This window comes from Scyliorhinus torazame, chromosome 1 (assembly GCF_047496885.1).
Source record: "Scyliorhinus torazame isolate Kashiwa2021f chromosome 1, sScyTor2.1, whole genome shotgun sequence".
Taxonomy (NCBI): Eukaryota; Metazoa; Chordata; class Chondrichthyes; order Carcharhiniformes; family Scyliorhinidae; genus Scyliorhinus; species Scyliorhinus torazame.
Genome location: NC_092707.1, coordinates 243,345,828 through 243,369,607, shown reverse-complemented (window position 1 = coordinate 243,369,607; position 23,780 = coordinate 243,345,828). Strand labels below are relative to the sequence as shown.

The window sequence follows — 23,780 nt, the reverse complement described above, 5'->3', positions numbered from 1 at the left end:
CCGACTGCATGCGCCCCCTCACGGAACTCCCCCCTCCCCACAGCCTCAAGGCCCTGAAACGATGCCTGGGGCTGTTCTCCTACTACGCCCAGTGGGTCCCCAACTATGCGGACAAAGCCCGCTCACTGATTCAAACCACCAGTTTCCCCCTGATGGATGAGGCCCGCTCGGCCTTCAGCCGCATCAAGGCCGATATCACCAAGGCCGCAATGCACGTGGTGGATGAGTCCATCCCTTTTCAGGTAGAGAGCGATGCGTCAAGACGTCGCACTGGCTGCCACACTCAACCAGGCGGGCAGGCCAGTAGCATTTTTCTCTAGGACCGTCCACGCTTCCGAAATTCGACACCCCTCGGTTGAGAACATAGAACATAGAAAATACAGCACAGAACAGGCCCTTCGGCCCACGATGTTGTGCCGAACCTTTGTCCTAGATTAATCATAGATTATCATTGAATTTACAGTGCAGAAGGAGGCCATTCGGCCCTTTGAGTCTGCACCAGCTCTTGGAAAGAGCACCCTACCCAAACTCAACACCTCCACCCAACACTAAGGGCAATTTGGACATTAAGGGCAATTTATCATTGGCCAATTCACCTAACCCACACATCTTTGGACTGTGGGAGGAAACCGGAGCACCCGGAGGAAACCCACGCAGACACGGGGAGGACGTGCAGACTCCGCACAGACAATGACCCAAGCCGGAATCGAACCTGGGACCATGGATCTGTGAAGCAATTGTGCTATCCACAATGCTACCGTGCTGCCCTTAAGAACAAATAAATCTACACTATATCATTTTCCCGTAATCCATGTACCTATCCAACAGCTGCTTGAAGGTCCCTAATGTTTCCGACTCAACTACTTCCACAGGCAGTGCATTCCATGCCCCCACTACTCTCTGGGTAAAGAACCTACCTCTGATATCCCTCCTATATCTTCCACCTTTCACCTTAAATTTATGTCCCCTTGTAATGGTGTGTTCCACCTGGGGAAAAAGTCTCTGACTGTCTATCTATTCCCCTGATCATCTTATAAACCTCTATCAAGTCGCCCCTCATCCTTCTCCGCTCTAATGAGAAAAGGCCTAGCACCCTCAACCTTTCCTCGTAAGACCTACTCTCCATTCCAGGCAACATCCTGGTAAATCTTCTTTGCACCTTTTCCAGAGCTTCCACATCCTTCCTAAAATGAGGCGACCAGAACTGTACACAGTACTCCAAATGTGGCCTTACCAAAGTTTTGTACAGCAAGGAAGAAGAGAAGGAAGCACAAGCCATAGTGGAAGCCGTGCGGCACTGGAGGCACTACCTAGCTGGTAGGAGGTTCACCTTCGTCACCGACCAACGATCGGTAGCCTTCATGTTTGACACCGCACAACGAGGCAAAATAAAAAATGACAAAATCCTGAGGTGGAGGATCGAACTCTCCACCTACAACTACGATATCAAGTATCGTCCTGGGAAGCTCAACGAGCCCACAGATGCCCTGTTCCACGGCACATACGCCAGCGTGCAAGATGACCGACTTCGGGCTATCCACAATGACCTCTGCCACCCGGGGGTCACCCGACTTACCCACTTCATTAAAGGCCCGCAATCTGCCCTTCTCCTCCGAGGAGGTCAAGGCCATTCCCAGGGACTGCCAAGTCTGCGCAGAGTGCAAACCGCACTACTACCGGCCAGACAAGGCCCACCTGGTAAAGGCCTCCCAGCCCTTTTGAGCACCTAAGCATCGACTTCAAAGGGCCCATCCCCTCCACCAACCGGAATATATACTTTCTCACCGTCATCGATGAGTACTTCCACTTCCCCTTCGCCGTCCCCTGCCCCGACGTGACTTCAGCCATAGTAATAAAGGCACTGCACAGCATCTTCACGCTGTTCGGTTTCCCTGCCTACGTCCACCGTGACCAGGGCACATCGTTCATGAGCGATGAGCTGCGTCAGTGCCTGCTCAACAAAGGCATCGCCTCGAGCAGGACTACGAGCTGTAACCCGCAGGGAAACGGGCAGGTGGAGAGGAGAACGAGGCGGTATGGAAGGTCGTTCTTCTGGCCCTTGGGTCTAGAAGACTCCCAATTCCCCGCTGGCAGGAGGTCCTCCCTGACGCCCTCCACTCCATCAGATCGCTCCTCTGCACAGCCACGAATGAGATCCCTCACGATCGTTTGTTTACCTTCCCCAGGAAGTCCATCTCCGTGGTCTCTCTTCCATCTTGGCTGAAAACTCCGGGACCAGTTCTTCTCCGGAGGCAAATGAGGAGCCATAAGACCGACCCTCTGGTCGAGAAGGTCCAGCTACTCCACGCTAACCCCCAGTACGCTTACATCGCGCACCAGGACGGACGGCAAGATGCGGTCTCCCAATGGGACCTGGCGCCAGCTGGTTACCCCGCCAACGCTCCTCCCCCGCCTACATTCCTCCCCCCCCCCCCCTCCCCGCTGCCACTCACAGCGCCCCATACGCCCCCCCTGGGTCTCCTGTAGTGTCTCGCGCCAACACTGCCGCCACCCATCACCCCCCCCCATCTACCCCCGCACCCCAACCGTCTCCGACACCCCGGACTGAGGCTCAAGATCCAGACACAATGCCCCTGGAGTCACCACCTGTGACGACCGTGCCTGCCGCACTGCCAGAGCTGAGGAGGTCTAGGAGAACCATTCGGCCTCCAGATAGACTGAATATGTAATGACCCCACGTCACACACGCTGGACTTGATTTTTGCTAACAGGAGGGGAATGTGGTGAATGTATTCACCATAATACATGCATGATACCATTACCTGTGACCTACGACCTGGAAGTGGTGATATGAACTGCTTCCAGGTACTGTACTGTAATCCCGGTATGGCTCCACCTCTGGCTCCGCCCACACTGGGGCATATATAGGCCGGCCTCTTGTGGGCGGCATTCATCTGTACCACTGACTCTGGCTAGGCAAGTTCATGACTAATAAAGCCTTATGATCACTCGCTCTCGCTGCCTCTCTGTGGATTGAAGGTACATCACAAATTTTATATACATTCCCTCCGTCTGAATCCCGCCTCTTCCCCCAACCATTGGATCTGTTTTTTTCCTGGCACCACCTTTCGCTTGGGGATGAAGATCGGTATGGATCTGAACAGGAAGAGGAACCTCGGCAGCAAGTTCATCTTGATCGTCTTGTATTTGCTAAATCTCAGATACTTCGACCAAGATATTAATCAAAGTTTCACCCAGGTGCCCTTAGTTGCGAGATGCTAGGTTAGTTGCTAGGTTACTACAGTCTGCACTCTCCCCGCCAGGGAAAGCAGGAGGTCCTTTTCAACTTCCTCAGCCAGAATGGTCAGATTCCACTTGTGAATCCGTGTCCAGTCTTGGGCTATCTGGATCCCCAGGTAGTGGAATTTGCTTTGGGCCAGTTTGAATGGTAGACTTCCCAGCTCTGTCCCCTCCCCGCTCGGGTTCACTGGGAATGTCTAGCTCTTGCCCACGTGAAATTGTAGCCTGAGAAGGCCCCAAACTCTTCCAGGAGCTTCATGATTACTTTCAGGCTGTTCTGTGGGCCCGAGATGTAGAGGAGCAGTTAATCCGCATAGAGTGAAACTCTGAGCTGTCTGCTTCCTCTCGTTTGCGTCCCATGGGGCAATCGGCAGGAGTTCGAATGCCAGGGCGAACGAGAACGGGGACAGTGGGCATCCCTGCTTGTGCCTCTGTGCAGCTGGAAGTATTCAGAGCTAGTGGTCTTGGTCCGAACACTTGCCTTGGGGGCATTGTACAAAAGTTTCACCCATGAGGTGAACCCTGGCCCGAGCCCAAACCGCTTCAGTACCTCCATGAGGTACTTCCATTCGACTCTTGTCGAAGGCCTTTTCTGCATCCAGGGAGATGATCACCTCTGCTGTTCTCTCCCTGGATCGGATAATTATTACATTTCGCAGCTGCCTGATTTTTGCATTTAGCTGTCGACCCTTGACAAAGCCCCTCTGGTACTCTGCGACCACCTCCGATACCCAGTTTTCCAGTCTCATAGCCAGGACTTTTGCGAATATCTTCACGTCCACATTGAGCAGCAAAATGGGTCTATATGATCCGCATTCTGTCGGGTCTTTGTCTTTTTTGGGTGTCAGTGATATCGCGGCCTGCGTTAGCGTTGGAGGCAGAGTGCCCCTCCACGAACATTTCCCATAGGTGTCGGGCCATGGCTGGTGCAACTTTTTTGTAGAAGTCCGCCAAGAACCTGTCGGGTCCCGGCGCCTTCCCCGCCTGTATGGAGTTGATACTCTCCATGATATCTCCAGTCCTTTGGTGCTTCCAGCTCTCCACGACTGGCATGTCCATTCCATCGAGGAACCGTTTAATCTCCACGTCCCATCAAGAGGCTCGTAGGTGTACAGGCCTGGTAGAAGGCCTCACATGCTTGGTTGACCTTTTTTTGATTCGGCTACCTGTCTGCCTCTGCTGCCCTTCTCCTGCACTATCTCCCTCGTGGCTGCCTGCTTTTTCAGCTTGTGAGCCAGTACAGCTAGCCTTCTCTCCATATTCGTAGAAGGTCCCCCATATCTCATTCAAATGTTCTCTCGTCGGAACCTGTTCTCGTGGTCCTCAACTTTCCCTTTTAAGCTCCCTTGGGCCACCACCAACCTTTTGACTTCTGCCTCCAGGGTGACGATCCTGTCACTCTGGTCCATCGATGCTTTCTCCAATTCATGCGCTTCCACCTTCTTCCCAATTCATCGATTGCTTTTTGCATGGTGACCATCGCCTCCATCACTGCCACCTTGACCGCCTTTATCACCTCTTTCATTGCGGTCAGTTCCTTCATGAGGAATGCTTTCCATCCGTCTCCAGGTGGTGGTGGGGGAGGCTGATGCTCGGCTCGTCGACCTCCCTCTCTCTTAGGTGGCAGGGGCCCCTCGCCTCATGGGTCCGCCGGCTTGTCCGCCTGCTGCTTGTGGCCTTTTCCATCGCTTCTGTCATCCCTTCGACCCCTCGAGCTTCCTATTAGCTGGCATTCTGGTTCTATTCCTTTCTTTTCTCAGTAAAGGGTGAGTTGCTTTCGAATTTTCAGGCAAAATCCGCCTAAAAATGCCTATTTCGTTATGGTCTGGAGGAGAGCCACCTGATATAAGTTCACTCAGCACGTCGCCGGAAGTCCAGTTATCTTATTCTTAATGATGGCAGAGCACAGATGTCAGTACAAAAGATGAGGCTGAAGCAATTGCAACAATCTTCAGCCAGAAGTGCTGATTGAATGATTCATCTCAACCTCCTCCTGAGGTCTCCAGCATCACAGATGCCAATCTTCAGCCAATTCGATTCACTCCACATGATATTTGGAAATGGTTGTAAGCACTGGATATAACAAAGGCCCTGGACCCTGACAACATGGGAATTTCTATTGCCTACTTTCCCGAGATCATTGTTGCCTCCTCTGAGGTCTTCCGTTGCCTCTTCCTTGATGTTGTCGTTGCCTCCTCTGAGGTCTTTTGTTGCCTGTTCCTTGAGGTCTTCTGATGCCTCTTCTTCGTGGTCTTCATTGCCTCCTCTGAGGTCTTCCATTGCCTCTTTGAGGTCTTCATAGCCTCCTTTGAGGTCTTCATAGCCTCCTTTGAGGTCTTCATAGCCTCCTTTGAGGTCTTCATAGCCTCCTTTGAGGTCTTCATAGCCTCCCCTGAGGTCGTCCATTGCCTCTTCGAGGTCGTCCATTGCCTCTTCGAGGTCGTCCATTGCCTCTTCGAGGTTGCCCATTGCCTCTTCGAGGTTGTCCATTGCCTCTTCGAGGTTGTCCATTGCCTCTTCGAGGTTGTCCATTGCCTCTTCGAGGTTGTCCATTGCCTCTTCGAGGTCGTCCATTGCCTCTTCGAGGTCTTCTGTTGTCTCTTTCTTGAGGTTTTTGTTGCTTCTGGACCTTTTTTTGAGAGTTGCGCTTTTAAAACTCTCAAACCTTTCTGCCCGATTGAAGGTCACCAGTGCAGCGATCACTGCCAGGGAACCCCCTGTAGACTCTCCCCTGATCCTGACATTGGGATCCTGTCACTCAAATTTAGCTTCTTGATTTTCCCATACTTCAGACACCTCGCTGCAAGTCACTTGGGGCATTTTGGGGGGGCAGAGTTATTTTGTCTTGATTGTTTTTCTCCACACGTTTCTTTCTAAACATTTGACTCTGCCTGCCAATTAAGGTTTCTTGCGATTGACCCTCAGCCTCTCCAATGCACTGAGCTTCATGGACCGCCTCCTAGTCTACAATGTGAATGGAGTTTTGTTTCTGCATTTCGCTCACCCTTGTGGATTCTGTCCCAGGGATCTTGCCATGTTCTCTCCATTGTTCACACATCTTGTAACTGTCCATCTTTTCTGATTCTACATTACTCAGGATCTGGCAATATCTCAAATGGACCTATTTGCCCAAAGAGCTGCATTCTGCTGAGTGTTTTATTTTCAGACTCCCATTAAAACAGGATACTCACAGTCGGCACAGTAGTGCAGTGGTTAGCACAGCTGGCTCACGGAGCCGAGGATCCGGGTTCGATCCCGGCCCCGGGTCACTGTCCGTGTGGAGTTTGCACATTCTCCCCATGTCTGCGTGGGTTTCACCCCCACAATCCATCTTTGCAGGGTAGGTGAATTGGCCACGCTAAATTGCCCTTTAATTGAAAAAAAAATAATTGGGTACTCCAAACTTATTTAACAAAAGAAGAGTGGGGAAATGTATTACACATTAAACAACCATTACAAAGCCTTTGTCACTTTCTTCCGCAATGCGGGCTGACCTCCGAACCTGTGGCCCATTTCTCCAGGCATCGTCCCCCTCCCTGTGGCACCCACCCACCCTCCGGCCGTGGATATGTCCCTGGAGCTGGTCCCATCCCCTGGGTGTTCGGATCTTGGCTGCTGCATGTGTGATGTTGCCTTGCGCAGTGTCCAGGCATCAATGTATGATTGTGATGCTAGGCAATAACTCCCACATGCTACATGGCCCGCCCACCTACGGGAATCCACTTGGATTGTGAGAAGTGCTCACTTAAGCACAATTGCCAATTCCCTATTAGCAACAGCCTTCAGCCGCGCAGCCAGAGGCCTCAGCAGCCGGCAGGGGTTGTACGTGGTTGTTGGAGCAGACGGGCAGGGACAAGGGTTGCCCCTGGAATGGGCACACATGATCCAGGGGTTGGCATGGTGCCATGTGTGGTTGCCCCCCTCCCATAGCGCCTCCCCCATCCCCCCCCACCTCCGAGCACAGGGGCAACAAGCCCAGGCTCTTTGCCTGTGAGCAAAGATGGCTACTTGGCTCCCCACAGAAGCCCTTCCGTAGGTTCACATTTTTCAAAAGGAATACTAATCGACGCCAGCATGACCACTTGCTGGGGAGGTCGCTGAATGACAGGATACCATTGGATATGGAGTGGCTCCCGTTAATTGTCTGGAAATTGGGCCTATGTGGAGATAATTGGTTTCTCGCCACTCTACGGCGAGATCCCGATTTCGCCTACCGCAAACTGTTTGCCGCCTGGCCTGCTTCCCAATTTTGGCCTCCCCCGCTATTCACTGGCCTCGTTTCACTGAAGCGAGAATGTAACAAGGACGGAGAATCGCGCCTTATAAATAATTTTGAGCAGCAATTGTGGGGTGATATGGGCACCATGCCCAACCCTTGACCCTCGATGGGCACTCTCCCCCTCCCACCCCTACCTATCCTCGTCGCATTTCCTCCATCTCCCCCCCCCCCCCCCCCCCCCCCAAAGTGAGCTATGGAGTCGCTTCAGGCCCTCTTTTACCACCTTTCCTATTATTATTATTATTATTATGTCCATTGCCTCCCTCAGGTTCTGTCCGTGGCAGTGCCCCAGAACTCTGGCATTGCCCCGACATCAAAACATTGCCAACCTGGCACCCCTGCAGTGTGTCCCCGACCAACCGGGGACTGCAATGTCCTCTGCGGAGGACCTCGGTGTGGTATCACATCTGGCTTCCGTTTTTGAAAACCAAAACTGATTCACGCCGACCTCACGCTGTGCTGGTGGGGTCAGTAAATCCCGGGAGCCGGGAGACTCCGGCCTCGAATGGGCTGTGCGTACTTAAATAAGTTTTAAATATGTGCACCTGGTTCACGCCCAGCGAGGGCATGAACCAGATCACATCAGGGCTGAATCGATCTCGATGCTCCCGACCCACAGTTCCCAACGCTGACCCTGTTTAGCGACTCTCCTGCGATTCACCCGGAGTAGTGGGAGGTGTGCTGGGTGCAACGTGGAGGGAGAATTGCTCCCCCAGAATAAAGAGCAAACTGGAGCATTGAGGAATCTGACCTGGGTAAATTGGAGTTAATGATGGGCAGGCAAAAATGTAATGGAGCAATGGGTGGCCTTCAAAGGGGATATGGTTGAGGCGCAGTCTCATTGCAGATCCACGTGGGAATAGGAAGGACAACGAAAGCCAGAGCTTCCTGGTTGACAAGGGAGTCTAGGAGTAGAATGAAACACAGGAAGAAGGTGTATGATTGGGAATTATGCTGAATATAAGAAATAAAGAAGTGAAAAACAAAATAAGACAGGCAAAGAGATAGTATAAGAATGGATTTCTGGATCAATAAAAAGGGAATCCTAAGGTCTTCAGTAAGCATATTTGCTGTAAAAGGTTTGTTGGAGAAGTGGTGGGGCTGATTAGGGACAAAGCTGGAGATCTACTGGTGGAGTGATAGGGCATGAGTGAGGTATTAAATGAGAACTTGTATGTTCAAAGCAGAGGTCGATAGATTTCTAGATTCAAATGACATCAATGGATACAGGGATAGTGTGGGAAGATGGCGATGAAGTAGAGGATCAGCCATGATCTAGATAAACTGCTTCTTCAGCCATATGCATATAGAAATGGTTTAATATCAATCGTAGGAAAGCTTTTAGATACCAAAATCTGGAGAAAATTAACAGCCACTTGGATTAGCATGGATTTCTTGAAGGAAAATTGTGTTTGACAAACTTGATTGAGTTTTTTGATCAGGGCAGTACAGTTGGTATTATGTGTATGAACCTACAAAAGGCATTTTGATATAGTACCACATTTTAGCTTGTGAGCAAGATTGAAGCCCAAAGCATTAAAGATAAACAAAACTTACATTTAAATAACACCTTCCTTGACCATTGCACCCCAAAGCATGAATGAAGTACTGTACTATTTGAAATATTGTTACTGTTGTCATGTAGGAAATGCAGCAGCCAATTTGCACACAGCAAACCTCCCCAAACACCAATGTGATAAGAACCCGATAATCTGTTTCGCGATGTTGACTGAAGGTGAAATATTGGCCAGAACACACAAACTTTTATATCCACTTAAGAAGGCAGATAGGGTTTCAGTTTGATGATTCATCTGCAAGACAGTACCTCTGACAGTGCTATACTCCTTCAGTATCGCATCTGAGTGTCAACCTAAAAAATATAAAGCCTATAAAAGAAGGATAGATTCAAAATTGGCAGGAGGTATGCAGTGGACATCCCCACATTTTTGTACTGGGGAACAAAGTAATGGAGTACATTGATTAAGCGAATAAATAGAGCTATAGAAATGGACTCTAAAAGGATTGTTAGAGAAAATCCTACTAAAAATGAATGAAATGCACTACCCCTGTATCTAAGGAGAATTGAAAGATTGTGATCAGCCCCTCTATAATTTCTACGTTTGCATCCCTCAGCAACCTAGGATACGTGCTATCTGGACTGGGTGACTTATTTACTTTTTAATATTGCTTCTTTATCCATTTTTAGCTCATCCAGTATTCCAGCAGACTAATTTTCCCTATCTTTGACAAAGTCCTTTTCCTTGGTAGACACTGACACAAAGTACTCATTTAATATCTTAGCTAGGTCTTCTGACTTCAATAACAGATCTCTCAAAAGGGAATTGGAAACACTTGAAGGAGAAAAAAGTGCCAGGTTATTGGGAAGGGGAATGAGACTAACTGGATTGCTCTGCAAAAAGTCCAGGGAAAATGAATGACCACCTTCAGTGTTGTATTATTCTGTGATTGACTAAAGTGCTTTGAGACATCCTGTGTTTGTGAAAAGTGTGATATAAATTGAAGTGTTCCCTTTTTTCGTAGCTTCCTATGGGGGATGATTTAAGCCTGTGCTTTCTGCCTTTCTCAGGTTGTGATGTTGGCCATGTACAATTTGTCATTGGAAGGAACTGGTCGCCAAGGCTACTTCCGCTGGAAGGAAGATATTTGTGCTTTTATTGACAAACATTGGGCCTTCTTATTGGGAAACAGGTAAAATGAAAGCACCACACAGTGCCTGAAAAATTATAATTCTCATGCAGTGTGCAACATTTGAGTTGATTACAGAGTTGGTCTGGTTTTTGTCTAGTGCATTCATTGGTTTATGAAGCAGTATAATTGTGCTGACCAACCAATTTCAACCGAAATCTGCCATTTTTTACTATGGCCCACTCAACTTTGGCAAAGAAAATTTCTAGACCCACCTATCCTATTGCAGTTATAGGATGGTATTGATGGCCACCTTTGAAACATTCACAGCCTGAATGGTTATGGGTTTCTAGTTGAAAGAGAATGCAGGAAAGATCAGAAACTTTAGGAAATGGAGAAAAGTTGGGAGGAACATTTAGAAACGAAGGTTTTTTAAAAAAGCAAAAGTTCAGTGTTTTATATTTGTAATATTTTTGTAAGGAGTATGTGTGTGATGGTTGAGGAAACAGTAGCTACAATAATGTAACATGTCAAATTAGCTTTGGACAGTAATGTTAATTGTGTATCACAGTGTCAGCCATGGGCTGAGTGGTAGCACTCTCGCCTCTGAGTCAAGAGGTTTTAGGTTCAAGCACATAATTCAAACTGACATGTTAGTGCATTGCTGAGAGTGGTGTGTTTTTCTGACGCGATGTTAAATCAAGTTCACTCCTGTCTTCTCGGGCTAATGTTCAAGATTCTGTGATACTATTTAGAAGAGAAGACTATTTTGAGTCAGTGTCTGGCCAATATTTATCACCAATTTTAATTTGTAAGACAGAGGAAAGGATACTTGAAATGAAATGAAACTTTGCTCCAGGAATGATTCCATGCACAAATAGGGATATGGTATATTAAAACAAACCTAATACAGGATTACTAACCATAACACATTGTGAAGACAATAGCTTTAATTACCGGTTAAACAGTGCTTGACAATACAGTGAAACAAACAATCCCAACTGCTATCATTATCTCCACTCAAAAAAAACCCATCTCAGTTCACAATCCACTGTTGGATATGTTTAGCCAACCCAGGAATACTTGCTGTAAAGAAATGTCTTGGTTAAATCACTTTGTGAGAGAGAGATCTTTTGAGACTGCTTGAAAGAGAGACACCTGACACCCAGAGAATCTCTGGCAGTGTTCTTTAGAAATTGCTTCTCAGCTCGCCTTCCAGCCAAAACTAAAGGCTGCCTGCATGCTAGAGTCTTGGTACAACCCTAGCTCCTCTCATCTTACTAAGCTGAACACACTGTCTCTCATTATCTGCTCCTCAGGGAACCCTCTTAATATAAAGAAAACTTCATTAGACTAACTTCAGCAAACAATATCCCTGGCTGAAATGAATTATGATCTTACCTTTACGATGCTTTCTCTCCAAAAAGCCTAGCTGCCTTTCAAACCAGGATTTTCAAAAACATGACTGCAGCAGTCGCATACTAACCCAGGCTTTTAACCCTTACTGCACCAAATACATACGATATAATATATATGAAATTCCAACATTCATCACAGATGAGAGGAGATAGGGGAAATGTTCTACGTTTGGCAGGGTTTCTCCATTGATCTTAAAAAAAATTATTTTTATAAATTCAGAGTACCCAATTCTTTTTCCCAATTAAGGGGCAATTTAGCGTGGCAATTCATCTACCCTGCACATCTTTGGGTTGTGGGGGTGAGACCCACGCAGACACTGGGAGAATGTGCAAACTCCACACGGACAGTGAGCTGGGGCCAGGATCGAACCCTGGTCCCCTCGTCATGAGGCAGCAGTGCTAACCACTGCATCTTTTCCCCATTGATCTTGATGGTTGGAGGGACTGAATCTTGCCTTGGGGTGGGTTGGTAAAGGACTTGAGCCTTCTTGAGGTTGAGGCTGCGATAGATTCTTCGGTATTCTTGCGCGAAGGTGTCAAGCATAGCTTGGAGATCCTTTTCTGAGAGAGTGAAGATGGTGATGGCTTGTACCGTCAGGGACCTGAGTTCAATTCCGGCCTTGGGTCACTGTCAGTGTGGATTTTGCACGTTCTCCCGTGTCTGCGTGGGTTTCCTCCGCGTGCTCCCACAGTCCAAAGATGTGCAGGTTTGGTGGATTGACCGTGCTAAATTGCCCCTTGGTGTCCAAATGTTAGGTGGGGTTACAGGGATAGGGTGGGGGACTGGGCCTGGGTATGGTGCTCTTTTGGACGTTCGGTGCAGACTAGATGGGCCAAATGGCCTCCTTCTGAACTGTTGGGATTCTATGGATTCTAATATCATTAAAATAGATGATATGATCACTTCCTGGTCTTTTCGCTAAGATCAAGCATCAGATCAAGGCCAAGATGAGATGCAATGCCTTTTCTTGTCAGCTTTGATCTTGCATGTCTCCCTTGTGGAGACCATGAATGGCTTCAATTTAAATTTGATTTGATTTTTGGAGCAAGCAATGAGATGGATTAAGGGTTTGCCTGTCTACCCTGCACATTGGCTTTGTAACTTTAAGGATTGGATTAAAAAAAACAGATGATCTGAGCATTATCACACTGCTGTTTGTGGAAACTTGCTGAGTACAAATTGAATGTTGCATTTTCCTACATTATGACAGTGACTACACTTCAAAAAGTACTTGATTGGCTGTAAAGATCATGAAAGGCATTTTAACAATGCAAGTCTTTCTTTCATTTTAAACATATTTGCACTCATTGTGTTTTAGGAAAAAGACCTCGACCTGGTGGAGCACTGTGGCAGGCTGCCTGTCTGTGGGCAGCCCCATGCATTTCCGTTCGGGAGCTCAGCAGTTTGGCGAGCCAGGCTGGTGGAAGCTCGTCCACAACAAACCTCCTGTCATGAGGCCAGAAGGAGAGAGGCCTTCAAGTTCCACGCTGAAAGCAAGAGGTGGGTTTGTACAAGATGTTTGTTTAGATTTTAAGGGAGGGGAAATCAAGATGTACCTCTAACGTTTCACTAGGTGCATAGAAACGCTTACAGCCACATTGTAGACATTAAAATTAATAGTAAACTGATGAATGAGATCATAGTTGGTCAGAAAGCAGTGGATATTTGACTCCATAATGTTAAACTTCAGAACTGAGTGTTATAGACCGCTTCAGTATGACATAAGAACTAGGAACAGGAGTAGGCCATCTGGCCCCTAGAGCCTGCTCCGCCATTTAATGAGATCATGGCTGATCTTTGTGGACTCAGCTCCACTCTCCGGCCCGTACACCATATCCCCGAATCCCTTTATTCTTTAGAAAGGTATCTATCTTTTTCTTAAAAACGTTTAAAGAAGGAGCCTCAACTGCTTCACTGGGCAAGGAATTCCAGAGATTCACAACCCTTTGGGTGAAGAAGTTCCTCCTAAACTCTGTCCTAAATCTACTTCCCCTTATTTTGAGGCTATGCCCCCTAGTTCTGCTTTCCCCGACCAATGGAAACAACCTGCCCGCATCTATCCTATCTATTCCCTTCATAATTTTATATGTTTCAATAAGATCCCCCCGCATCCTTCTAAACTCCAATGAGTACAGTCCCAGTTTACTCTTTGATACATTATAAAGTTCCACACCAGGGATCTCATGAATGAACAAGGTTTCCATTCATGCTGTCATAAGATGTGATAAGTGTCTACCCCCAATGTAATTTCCCAACTGCAATCCGAAGCTGGGATCAGAACAAGAAGCAGCGCAGGCAGCTGTGATTGTTCAAGTTAAAACTCCCTTAACATTTAGGGTGCACAGTGCAATTCATTAGATATGCAAAGAACAAAGAAAATGACTGCCCAGCAATCGGCCTTTCGGCCCTCCAAGCCTGCACCAACCTTGCTGCCCATCTGAACTAAAATCCTCTACCCTTCTGAGGACCATATCGTTCTATTCCCATCCTATTTGTCAAGACGCCCCTTAAAAGTCACTATAGTATCTTCTTCCACTACCTCGCCCGGCAGCGAGTTCCAAGTTCCCACCACCCTCTGTGTATATAAAAAAAAAAAAGCCTGCCTCGTACATCTCCTTTAAACTTTGCCCCACGCACCTTAAACCTATGCCCCCTAGTAATTAACTGTTCCAGCCTGGGAAAAAGCTTCTGACTATCCACCCTCTTTAAACCCCCCCCTCAATCTCCATCGTTCCAATGAGAACAAACCAGGTTTCTCCAAACTCTCCTCATAGTTAATGCCCTCCATACCAGGCAACATCCTGGTAAATCTTTTCTGTGCTCTCTCCAAAGCCTCCACATCCTTCTGGTAGTGTGGCGACCACAATTGAACACTATACTCCAAGTGTGGCCTAACTAAGGTTCTATGCAGCTGCAACATGACTTGCCAATTTTTAAACTCGATGCCCCGGCTGATGAAGGCAAGCATGCCATATGCCTTCTTGACTACCTTCTCCACCTGCGTTGACACTTTCAGTGACCTGTGTACCTGTACACCCAGATCCCTCTGCCCATCAATAAACTTGAGGGTTCTGCCGTTTACTGTATATTTCCCATCTGTGTTAGACCTTCCAAAATGCATAACCTCCCATTTGTCTGGATTAAACTCCCATCTACCATCTCTCCGCCCAAGTTTCCAACCAGTCTATATCCTCTGTATACTCTGCCGGTCCCCATCGCTATCCGCAATTCCACCAACCTTTGTGTCATCCGCAAACTTACTAATCAAACCAGTTACATTTTCCTCCAAATCATTTTTATATATATATATATTACAAACAGCAAAGGTCGCAGCACTGATCCCTGAGGAATACCACTAGTCACAGCCCTCAATTCAGAAAAGCACCCTTCCATTGCTATCTTCTGACTTCTATGACTGAGCCAGTTCTGTATCCATCTTGTCAGCTCGCCACTCATCCCATGCGACTGCACCTTCTGTACCAGTCTGCCATGAGGAACCTTATCAAAGGCTTTACTGAAGTCCATGTAAACAACAGCCACTGCCCTACCCTCATCAATCATCTTTGTCATTTCCTCGAAAAACTTGATCAAGTTAGTGAAACACAATCTCTCCTTCACAAAACCATGTTGCCTCTCTCTTAATACGTCCACTCATTTCCAAGTGAGAGTGAATGCTGTCTTGAAGAATCCTCTCCGATAATTTCCCTACCACTGATGTAAGGCTCACTGGCCTGCCCTGTCCTTGAGTGGACCAACCCTCTCCCTGGCTACCCTCTTGCTCTTTATATATGTATAAAAAGCCTTGGGATTTTCCTTAATCCTGCTGGCCAATGACTTTTCGTGACCCTTTTAGCCCTCCTGACTCCTTGCTTAACTTTCTTTCTACTTTCCTGTATTCCACAATTGCTTTGTGTGTACCCAGCCTCCTAGCCTTGACAAATGCTTCCTTTTTCTTTTTGACTCCCCTCATATCTCTCGTTATCCAAGGTTCCCAAAACTTGCCATACTTATCCTTCATTCTTACAGGAATGTGCTGGTCCTGAATTCCTATCAACTTACACTTGTTCTGTTTTTTTTTTTACAAACGTTTTAGTAAGGCATTTATGGTTTTATAACAATAAAAGATACAAATACAAATGTAAACATAATTCAGTGCGTAACACACCCCTCCATCTCCCACTGTTCCTGCCTAATCTAGACAAAAATAGCCTGACTTCCCCCACCCCACTTATTGAATCTGCTGACAGTTTAGTTTTCTCCGAAGAAGTCGATAAACGGCTGCCACCTCCGAACGAACCATAATGTTGATCCTCTCAAGGCGAACTTAATTTTCTCAAGTCTGAGAAACCCGGCCATGCCGCTAACCCATACCCCTTTGAGTCCCTCCACGCTAGTAATATCTGTCTCTGGGCTACCAAGGAGGCAAAGGCCAAAACGTCAGCCTCTCTCGCCCCCTGGACTCCGGGGCTTCCGACACTCCAAAAATCGCCACCTCTGGACTTGGTGCCATCCTTATTTTTAGTACCATGGACATGACATCCGCAAATCCCTGCCAGAATCCCCTAAGCTTCGGACATGCCCAAAACATGTGGGCATGATTTGCGGGCCCTCTTGCACGCTCACACACCTGTCCTCTACCTCCGAAAACCTGCTCATCTGGGCCACTGTCATGTGTGCCCGGTGAACCACCTTGAATTGTATAAGGCTGAGCCTGGCACATGATGAGGATGTATTAACTTTGCTCAGGGCATCCTCCCACAGGCCCGCCTCTAACTCCTTTCCCAGCTCACCTCCCACTCCATAAGTTCTTTATAAATTTCTGATACCTTCCCCTCCCCCACCCCTGTTCTAGTGACTACCTTGTCCTGTATCCCCTGCAGCAGTAGAAACGGAAAGGTCAAAATCTGCTTTCGCACAAAGTCCCTTTTCTGCAGATATCGAAACCCATTCCCTCCCAGCAATTCAAATTCCTCTTCCAGATCCTCCAAACAGAGAAAGCTTCCATCAATAAATAGAACCCCCAGCCTCTCAATCCCTGAAACCCCCCATCTAGCCTCCCCGGGACAAACTGGTGATTACCACAAATTGGAGCCCACACTGACGCTCCCTCTACTCCCATATGCTTCCGCCACTGCTCCCAAACTCTCAGGGCCGTCATGACCACCGGGCTTGTGGAGTACCGGTCCGGCGAGAACGGCAGAGGAGCTGTTACCAATGCCCCCAAACCTGTGCCCTTAAAAAAGGCCTTTGGAATAAACTTGTTCTGTTTTTTAATGACAAGTTTAGAACCAACATTTTTTTTAAAAACAAACTTCTATAATGATCAGGCCTGTAAAGATGGGACATGTCATTATAAACACCTGTTTGGGGCCAGTAAAAAGTGTGAGAACATGTGAATTGTAGTCTAGAACCTTGCAACTTGCTTTGATGTGTCAGAAATTTGGGTAAGTTTCCTTTTTCCCCATTTACCTGTATATTGCTATAACAAAAACTGTTTAAGCTGTGCAGAAAAGGTGCCTACTTTTCAGTTAGTTTTTATTCTACCGAGTCTTTTTCTTTCACCCCTGAAAATGCTGGCCTGGAAATTGGACCGTGTTGAGTTCATTCTGTTGTCGTAAAACAGGCGCAATAAGGCAGCAATTTCAGGGATCATTGTTCCACGCGCCAAAGGACGAAAGACGCCCAACCTGATACTGGGCCAGGCCATTTTTCAGTTATCTGTGGCAGCCGCCTAAAACGGGCCTTGGGCCTTCACTTTTGGGTGTATTCTATTCCAGAATCCCTCTGAAATTTGGAAGTGCGGAACTGCCGAAGACTAAAAGCGGCCATCATCAATTTTTAAATATTCCTCTGGGGCCAGGAGCAGTAGGAGTGTGTTTGTTCACTCAACAGTACCCTGATCATTCTATCCTTCCTCCCCTGGGACCTCATTTGGTCCACTTGCCTCACCAGTCTATACAAAATTGCCAGACTGCCTGCGAAGGAGTAACTTTGGGTTGATCTTGCATATCTTGGTTGTAGTGTGTGTACTATATACACATCTCTGTATGTGTCTGAAAAGGGTCCGTATCTATATTCTAAGCTAATGGCTGCTCTCTAGTTGTGGTTCCACAGAAATGCTTGATCTCACCCAATTTATTGTTCATCTATGTGACTTGTTAATTGGCTAAATTTTTATGGGGGACATCACAGCAGAAACCAAACACTATGTCCACTTGATTTCTGTACTCACTAGGCATCGGCGGATAACTGGGAGCAGCAACAGTACCCAATTTATTCTTTTCAAACCACCTGTGCTGCGGTCAACTACGTTGGCCTTTTATTGTCCCACTGGGTGAGCACTGACATTAATAGAAATGAAAATCAGGAGAGGTATATAACAGGCAGCTGATCCAATATCATCTGATTTACAGTATTGCTCAAAGTAAAAATTACCCCATACCTATAATTGGCTACAAAATTAAAGCAATAAAATGAGCCCTACTTAGCTGACCATTTGAAGTTGTAATATTTGTTAGCTAGTATTTAGTTAATATTTTATCACATCAGCAAGGCTCTTAATATGATTTTTTAATAAGCAAACAGTGGTGACTTAGAAGTAATCAATGAGCCTGTTTTATCTTGTGTTGCTGTTAGGGGGTAGCTTTATTACTATCTGGCAGTAGTACTTTGTCCAGAGGTCTGTATAATTTAATAATTGAATACTGGTTGGCTGATTTGAATGGGGTAGGGAAGAGTGCTTCAGTTGTTCCTGCTGGCAGAAATACAGAAACAAAAGCCTGCTGGTGTAAACACTGCTGTCAAAGGTAGGACTTTAAGCAGAGGTTCTACTAAAACGAGTTATTTTGATTGTTGCCATTCAAAGCAACAGCATTCACACTGCATTCCACACAGTAGACCTGTCCGCAACTGTTGGAGCTTTGTCTTTTGCCATCTGTTAGCACATTCTTCAATTGTTGTCCTTAGGATTTGTCCTGAAATGTTGTTTATGAAATTTGTAATTATTTTTATTTTTTAACATTATTTACCTGGACTATTAGTCTAGACTAATGGGAGCTGCTATCAGAATAACAACAATCTTTACTATTGTCACAAGTAGGCTTACATTAACACTGCAATGAAGTTACTGTGAAAATCCTCTAGTCGCCATATTCTGGTTCCTGATCGGGCACACAGAGGGAGAATTCTGAATGCCCAATTCACCTAACAGCATGTCATTCGGGACTTGTGGGAGGAAACGGGAGCACCCGGAGGAAATCCACACAGACACTGGGAGAACGTGCAGACTCCGCACAGACGATGACCCAAGCTGGGAATCGAACTGGAGTCCCTGGCACTGTGAAGCAACAGTGCTAACCACTGTGCTACCGTGCCGCCCTTTACACATCTACACATTATTTCACTTGCTGGGCATAGTGGAACTCTAAACTCCTTCCTCGGAGCTAGCTCAAGAAGGTTTGGAGAGTTGAGTTGATTTTCTTTCTCCCACCTTGATAGGCAGTGTTAGTCAAGTACTGAAGGTGTGTGTCTTACTCTAGGGTGTGCATGAATCCACTTGTATAAAAATAATGCGGAATTTTACATGTAAGTCATATGGCCTGGTACTTTTCCCAATTCTGTTTAGTGATTCACTTCTATAGGACCGAACGTCATGCATTAGGCAGGGATTCTGAATTCTATTCATTATTTTACTGAGGTTTGGATCGTAAGCTAATCAATCCTGGTCGTTATGGTGTCTGCCTGTTACTCTGATTCTTGTGGTCCCCTCTGTGTTTCTATCTTGTTGTTGTTCTCCTTTTCTTACTGTACTTCTGTTACTCCTCCCATGTATATGTTATTCTCTTCATGTGTCTTTACTGCCATCCTTTCTTTCCTATTGTCTGCCCCTCATTCTGCGAGTAACTCTCCCCTTTCTCTCCATCACTCTTTACTGTGTTGTTCTCCCTTTCTATGTTAATCTAATACACTTCCTATGCCACTGTTACTCTCCCTTTCTTTTGCATTTCTCTGTGTCTCCCTTTACTTTTTGTTTTTCATAATACTATCGTCCTGCATATATGCAAGGTACATTTAATCTGTCACTCTTCCCCCTCTTTCCCGATTTCATTCTTGGTTAATTTGTCCTTTTGTTTCCGTTAATCTTCCATGTTTCTGTTTTCTGTCACATTGATCCTATTTCCCTTGTTTCCACAGCAATCCTTTCCACTCGATCTTCCCTCTAATGATCATTCCTCACAACATACCTTTCCCTCTAGCAATTTTCTCAAATCTGCTCCTTCGTGTGCTGTGTAAGATGCGTCTGTGTCCCCCAGGCCCTCCCAACAGTAAATCAGGAAACACTCCTGCCATTGAAAAAGTAAAAGTGAACTGTGTAAGATCGATGTGTAAGGAAACTTGTGACCAAAAACAGAACTTGCAGGTGGATTAAGCTGCTACTGCTCGAACCCATTGTGTGCAGTGTTGTACAGCATGTTGTTCACCTGAGGAGTGAGCAGTGCTCCAAAAGCTAGTGATTTCAAACAAACCTGTTGGACTTTAACCTGGTGTTGTAAGACTTCTTACTGTACAGCAGAGGACAGTTGATTGTAGCTGAAACTCAAAACTCAGGTGTCAGATTTCACCTTCCAATGATTAAAGAGGTTAATCATTACTGGATTAGAAGGGGCTTTAGCTATTTAGAAGTCTCTGGTCAGAAGTAAAAATTAAATACCTTGAGCAATATTCAAAGGATAGGCTTTTCTTGCATCCTATGCTGAGCATTCCTTTAAAGCATTACATGACCTAAATCCTGCAATTGTATTTTTAAGATTACTAATATCTCTGAACCTATAATGTAAATGGAGAATGTAACAATGATACAAATAAACAAACAATGACAGATAGCAAAAGATACTCTTTGGTCCATCCAGCCTCTCTATCACACTCCCTATCTGGGAGAGGCATTAAAAAAACTAATTTAAAAAGCCTTTATACTTCCTCTACGGCCCATATGAGAGGGCAAAACTAGCCCAGGAGGTCAGTCTGCCCTTGAACCCTATTTTACGATGTGATCTCTACCCCAACTCAAAACAACTCCAAATCTTACTTGAAGAAATTCACTGAATTGGTGTCCATTATATGAACCAGCACATCCTGATATCTAAAGCATATCTGCCCCACACTACTAAAAAACCAAAGGAAAACCCCCTTCTATCTGGTGATGGTTGGCCACCCAGTCAATGAAAAGCAAAATATACCATTAGGTATTCAGTCTCGGGGTGGCACATGGCACAGTGGGTAGCACTGTGACTATGGCGCTGAGGACCTGGGTTCGAATTCCGACCCTGGGTCACTGTCCGTGTGGAGTTTGCACATTCTCCCCGTGTCTGCGTGGGTTTCACCCCACAATCCAAAGATGTGCAGGATAGGTGGATTGGCCATGCTAAATTGCCCCTTAATTGGAAAAAAAAAAATGGGGCACTCTAAATTAAAAAGAAAAAGGTATTCAGTCTCAGCTATGAACAACTGTTCTTTGTTGTACTAAGCTGTATGCAGTGTACGTATTTGTGCAACAACAGCAGCAGCTTAATCCAAAGCACGTTTTGTGGTCGCATGCGTCCATGGACATCTAGGATTCTAAAACGCCTGAGCCCCAGTCTTCAACCTATTTAATTGAACAAACTGTCGACTCCAATTCAATCAATTTCCTCCATCGCCGTAGAAATCTCAATCAGATCTCTGATACGTCTACACTTTATTACATTCCCAGACCAGACCCCAACAGTGGCTAGGATACTGGACAGAAACCCCAATATTCACTTCCGGTGGTGGCTATGAAGGAGTAGGTCACACATTTGGTGGCTCCCGCTCGGATCGGACCTTTGATTCGGAAAATTGATGGTGGACGTAATTGTGAAGAGGAATCCTACATCAATGCATGGAGAGGCGGACCAGAAATGCTCGCAAAGGAAGAAATAGGCGAACAGAGAAGGCTTGGGCTGAAGCTGCAGCGGGAGAAAGCATGGCGGACGTCCGGGGTCTTGGCTCGACGACCCAGCGGTCGACGGAGCAGCTGATGCAGTTCATACAGGAGGGCTTCGCCAAGCAGAAACAGGAATGCTTGGACCCGATTAAGGAATCGATTGCGTGACTGGATTCTCAGGATCGAGCGATTCAGAAAGTGGAGAAGGCACTGACTGAGCAGGAGGAACACCAAACAACAGTGGAGTTGGAGGTGGGGAGAAAAGGCTTCAGGAGAAGGTGGAGAACCTAGAGAATAGGTGCCGCCTGCAGAATTTGAGAATCGTTGGTCTCCCGAAGGGATCCGAAGGAACGGATGCAGTGGTGTACATAGCTGGCATGTTCAAGAAGCTAATGGGGGATGAGACGTTCTCCCGACCATTGGAGGTGGACAGGGCTCACAGAGCACTCGCGAGGAAGCAGCTTGTGGGGAACCCCCAAAGGGCAATGGTGGTGAGATTCCACAGGTACCTGGACAAGGAGTGTATTTTACGGTGGGCCAGGCAGACACGGAGTTGTCAATGGGATAACAGCATCCTGCGTAAATACCAGGATCTGAGTGCGGACGTGGCCAGGAGAAGAGCGGGGTTCAACCAGATAAAGTCGACCCTTTTCAAGAAGAAGGTTAAGTTTAGACTGCTGTATTCGGCCTGTCTTTGGGTCACTCATGAGGAGCAACATTTCTACTTCAAGTCGCCCGAGGAAGCGATGGACTTCGCTAGAAGGAAAGGGCTGGTAGCGGACCGAGGTGTTTGGACTGAACTCTGCTGCAGTGTTCATGTTTAAAAAGTTTTTGTTTTTGGACGTTATCTGTAATGCCTTCTGTATTGATTTGGGGCATGCTGCAGATCTGTGAGAGTTAAAGTTTGCATTTGCACTGATGGGGGATGGAGGTGTGAATTTTAGATGTTGGATCTTCTCTTTGATTTTCTTTGTGTTTCTTTCGGGCAATTGGGTTGGGATTGCTTTTTTTTTTTTGTTGCATATGTGTATCCGAGCGGGGGTGAGGGAACAATGGGTGGGAAAATGTCTGCTGCCATGGGTGGGGGCCACCAAGCTAGCTGGGCGGGCAAGCTCACGGAAACGCAGTGGGGGGGGTGGGCAGATGTTATGCCTGTTGAAGCGGGTGGGGGACATGTTCTGCTGATGGGGAGGGACTTTTGCTGTGGGACAAAAAGGAGGTTGGGGGCGGGCCTGCGGATGCGTGGGGCGCGGGCTGGAGACTGGCCCAAGAAAGGTGATGGCTGATTGGCGGAGTGGGGGGAGTGGTGGGGGGGGGGGGGGGGTGTTCTCATGCAATTTAAGAGGGCACGCGTGCTCGCGCATTTAAGGGGACTGAAGGCAGACGTGGCAATGTTACAGGAGACGCATCTTAGAGTAACTGACCAGATTAGATTATGGAAGGGATGGGTCGGAAAGGTTTTCCACTCTGGCCTGAACTCTAAGATGAGAGGGGTCGCAATCCTGAATAACAAGCGAGTGTCATTCGAGGCGGGAAGAATAGTTGCGGATGTGGGAGGTCGTTACATTATGGTTAGTGGGAAGCTGGAAGGGCTGCCGATGGTGCTAGTGAATGTGTACGTGCCAAATTGGGATGATGCGGAGTTCATAAGGAGGATGTTGAGTAAGATCCCGGACCTGGATCCGCATAAGTTGGTCATGGAGGGAGGGAGGGGGGGTGGGGGACGACAACACACACTTCAACACAGTCATTGACCCAGGGCTAGACCGGTTGAGCTCCAGAACAGGCAGGGTGCCAGCAATGGCGAAGGAGCTAAAGGGGTTTATGGAGCAGATTGGGGGTGAGGGGGGAAGGGACGGATTGACTTTTTAAATCCTGAACAGGGCTTTACTAACTGGGGTAGTGGACACGGGGTATTCAGCGATCACGATCTCAGATCATGCCCCGCACTGGGTTGACCTAGGTAAGCAAGGAGGGAGGCCAACACCCGCACTGGAGACTGGATGTTGGACTTTTAGCGGATGAGGTGGTGTGTGGGCGGCTGAGGACATGTATCCAGAACTATCTGGAAGTTAATGACACAGGGACGTCTCGGCTGCAGTGGTCTGAGAGGCGCTGAAGGCGGTGGTTAGAGGGGAGCGGATCTCGATACGGGCCCTCCCAGGGAGAAGGTAGACAGAGCAGCGACGGACCGACTGATATGGGAAATTCTAC

The 23,780-nt window shown here is 47.1% G+C and overlaps 1 protein-coding gene across 1 annotated transcript in view; it reads left to right on the top strand.

Annotated features, from left to right (window-relative positions):
* The window catches only part of kat14 (lysine acetyltransferase 14), a 77,422-nt gene that overhangs the window by 23,983 nt on the left and 29,659 nt on the right, over positions 1-23,780 (top strand). Inside the window, exons 3-4 of the mRNA XM_072503998.1 lie at positions 10,128-10,249; positions 12,924-13,105. Of these exons, the coding sequence (XP_072360099.1) occupies positions 10,128-10,249; positions 12,924-13,105 (304 nt within the window). The remainder of the gene's footprint in view (positions 1-10,127; positions 10,250-12,923; positions 13,106-23,780) is intronic.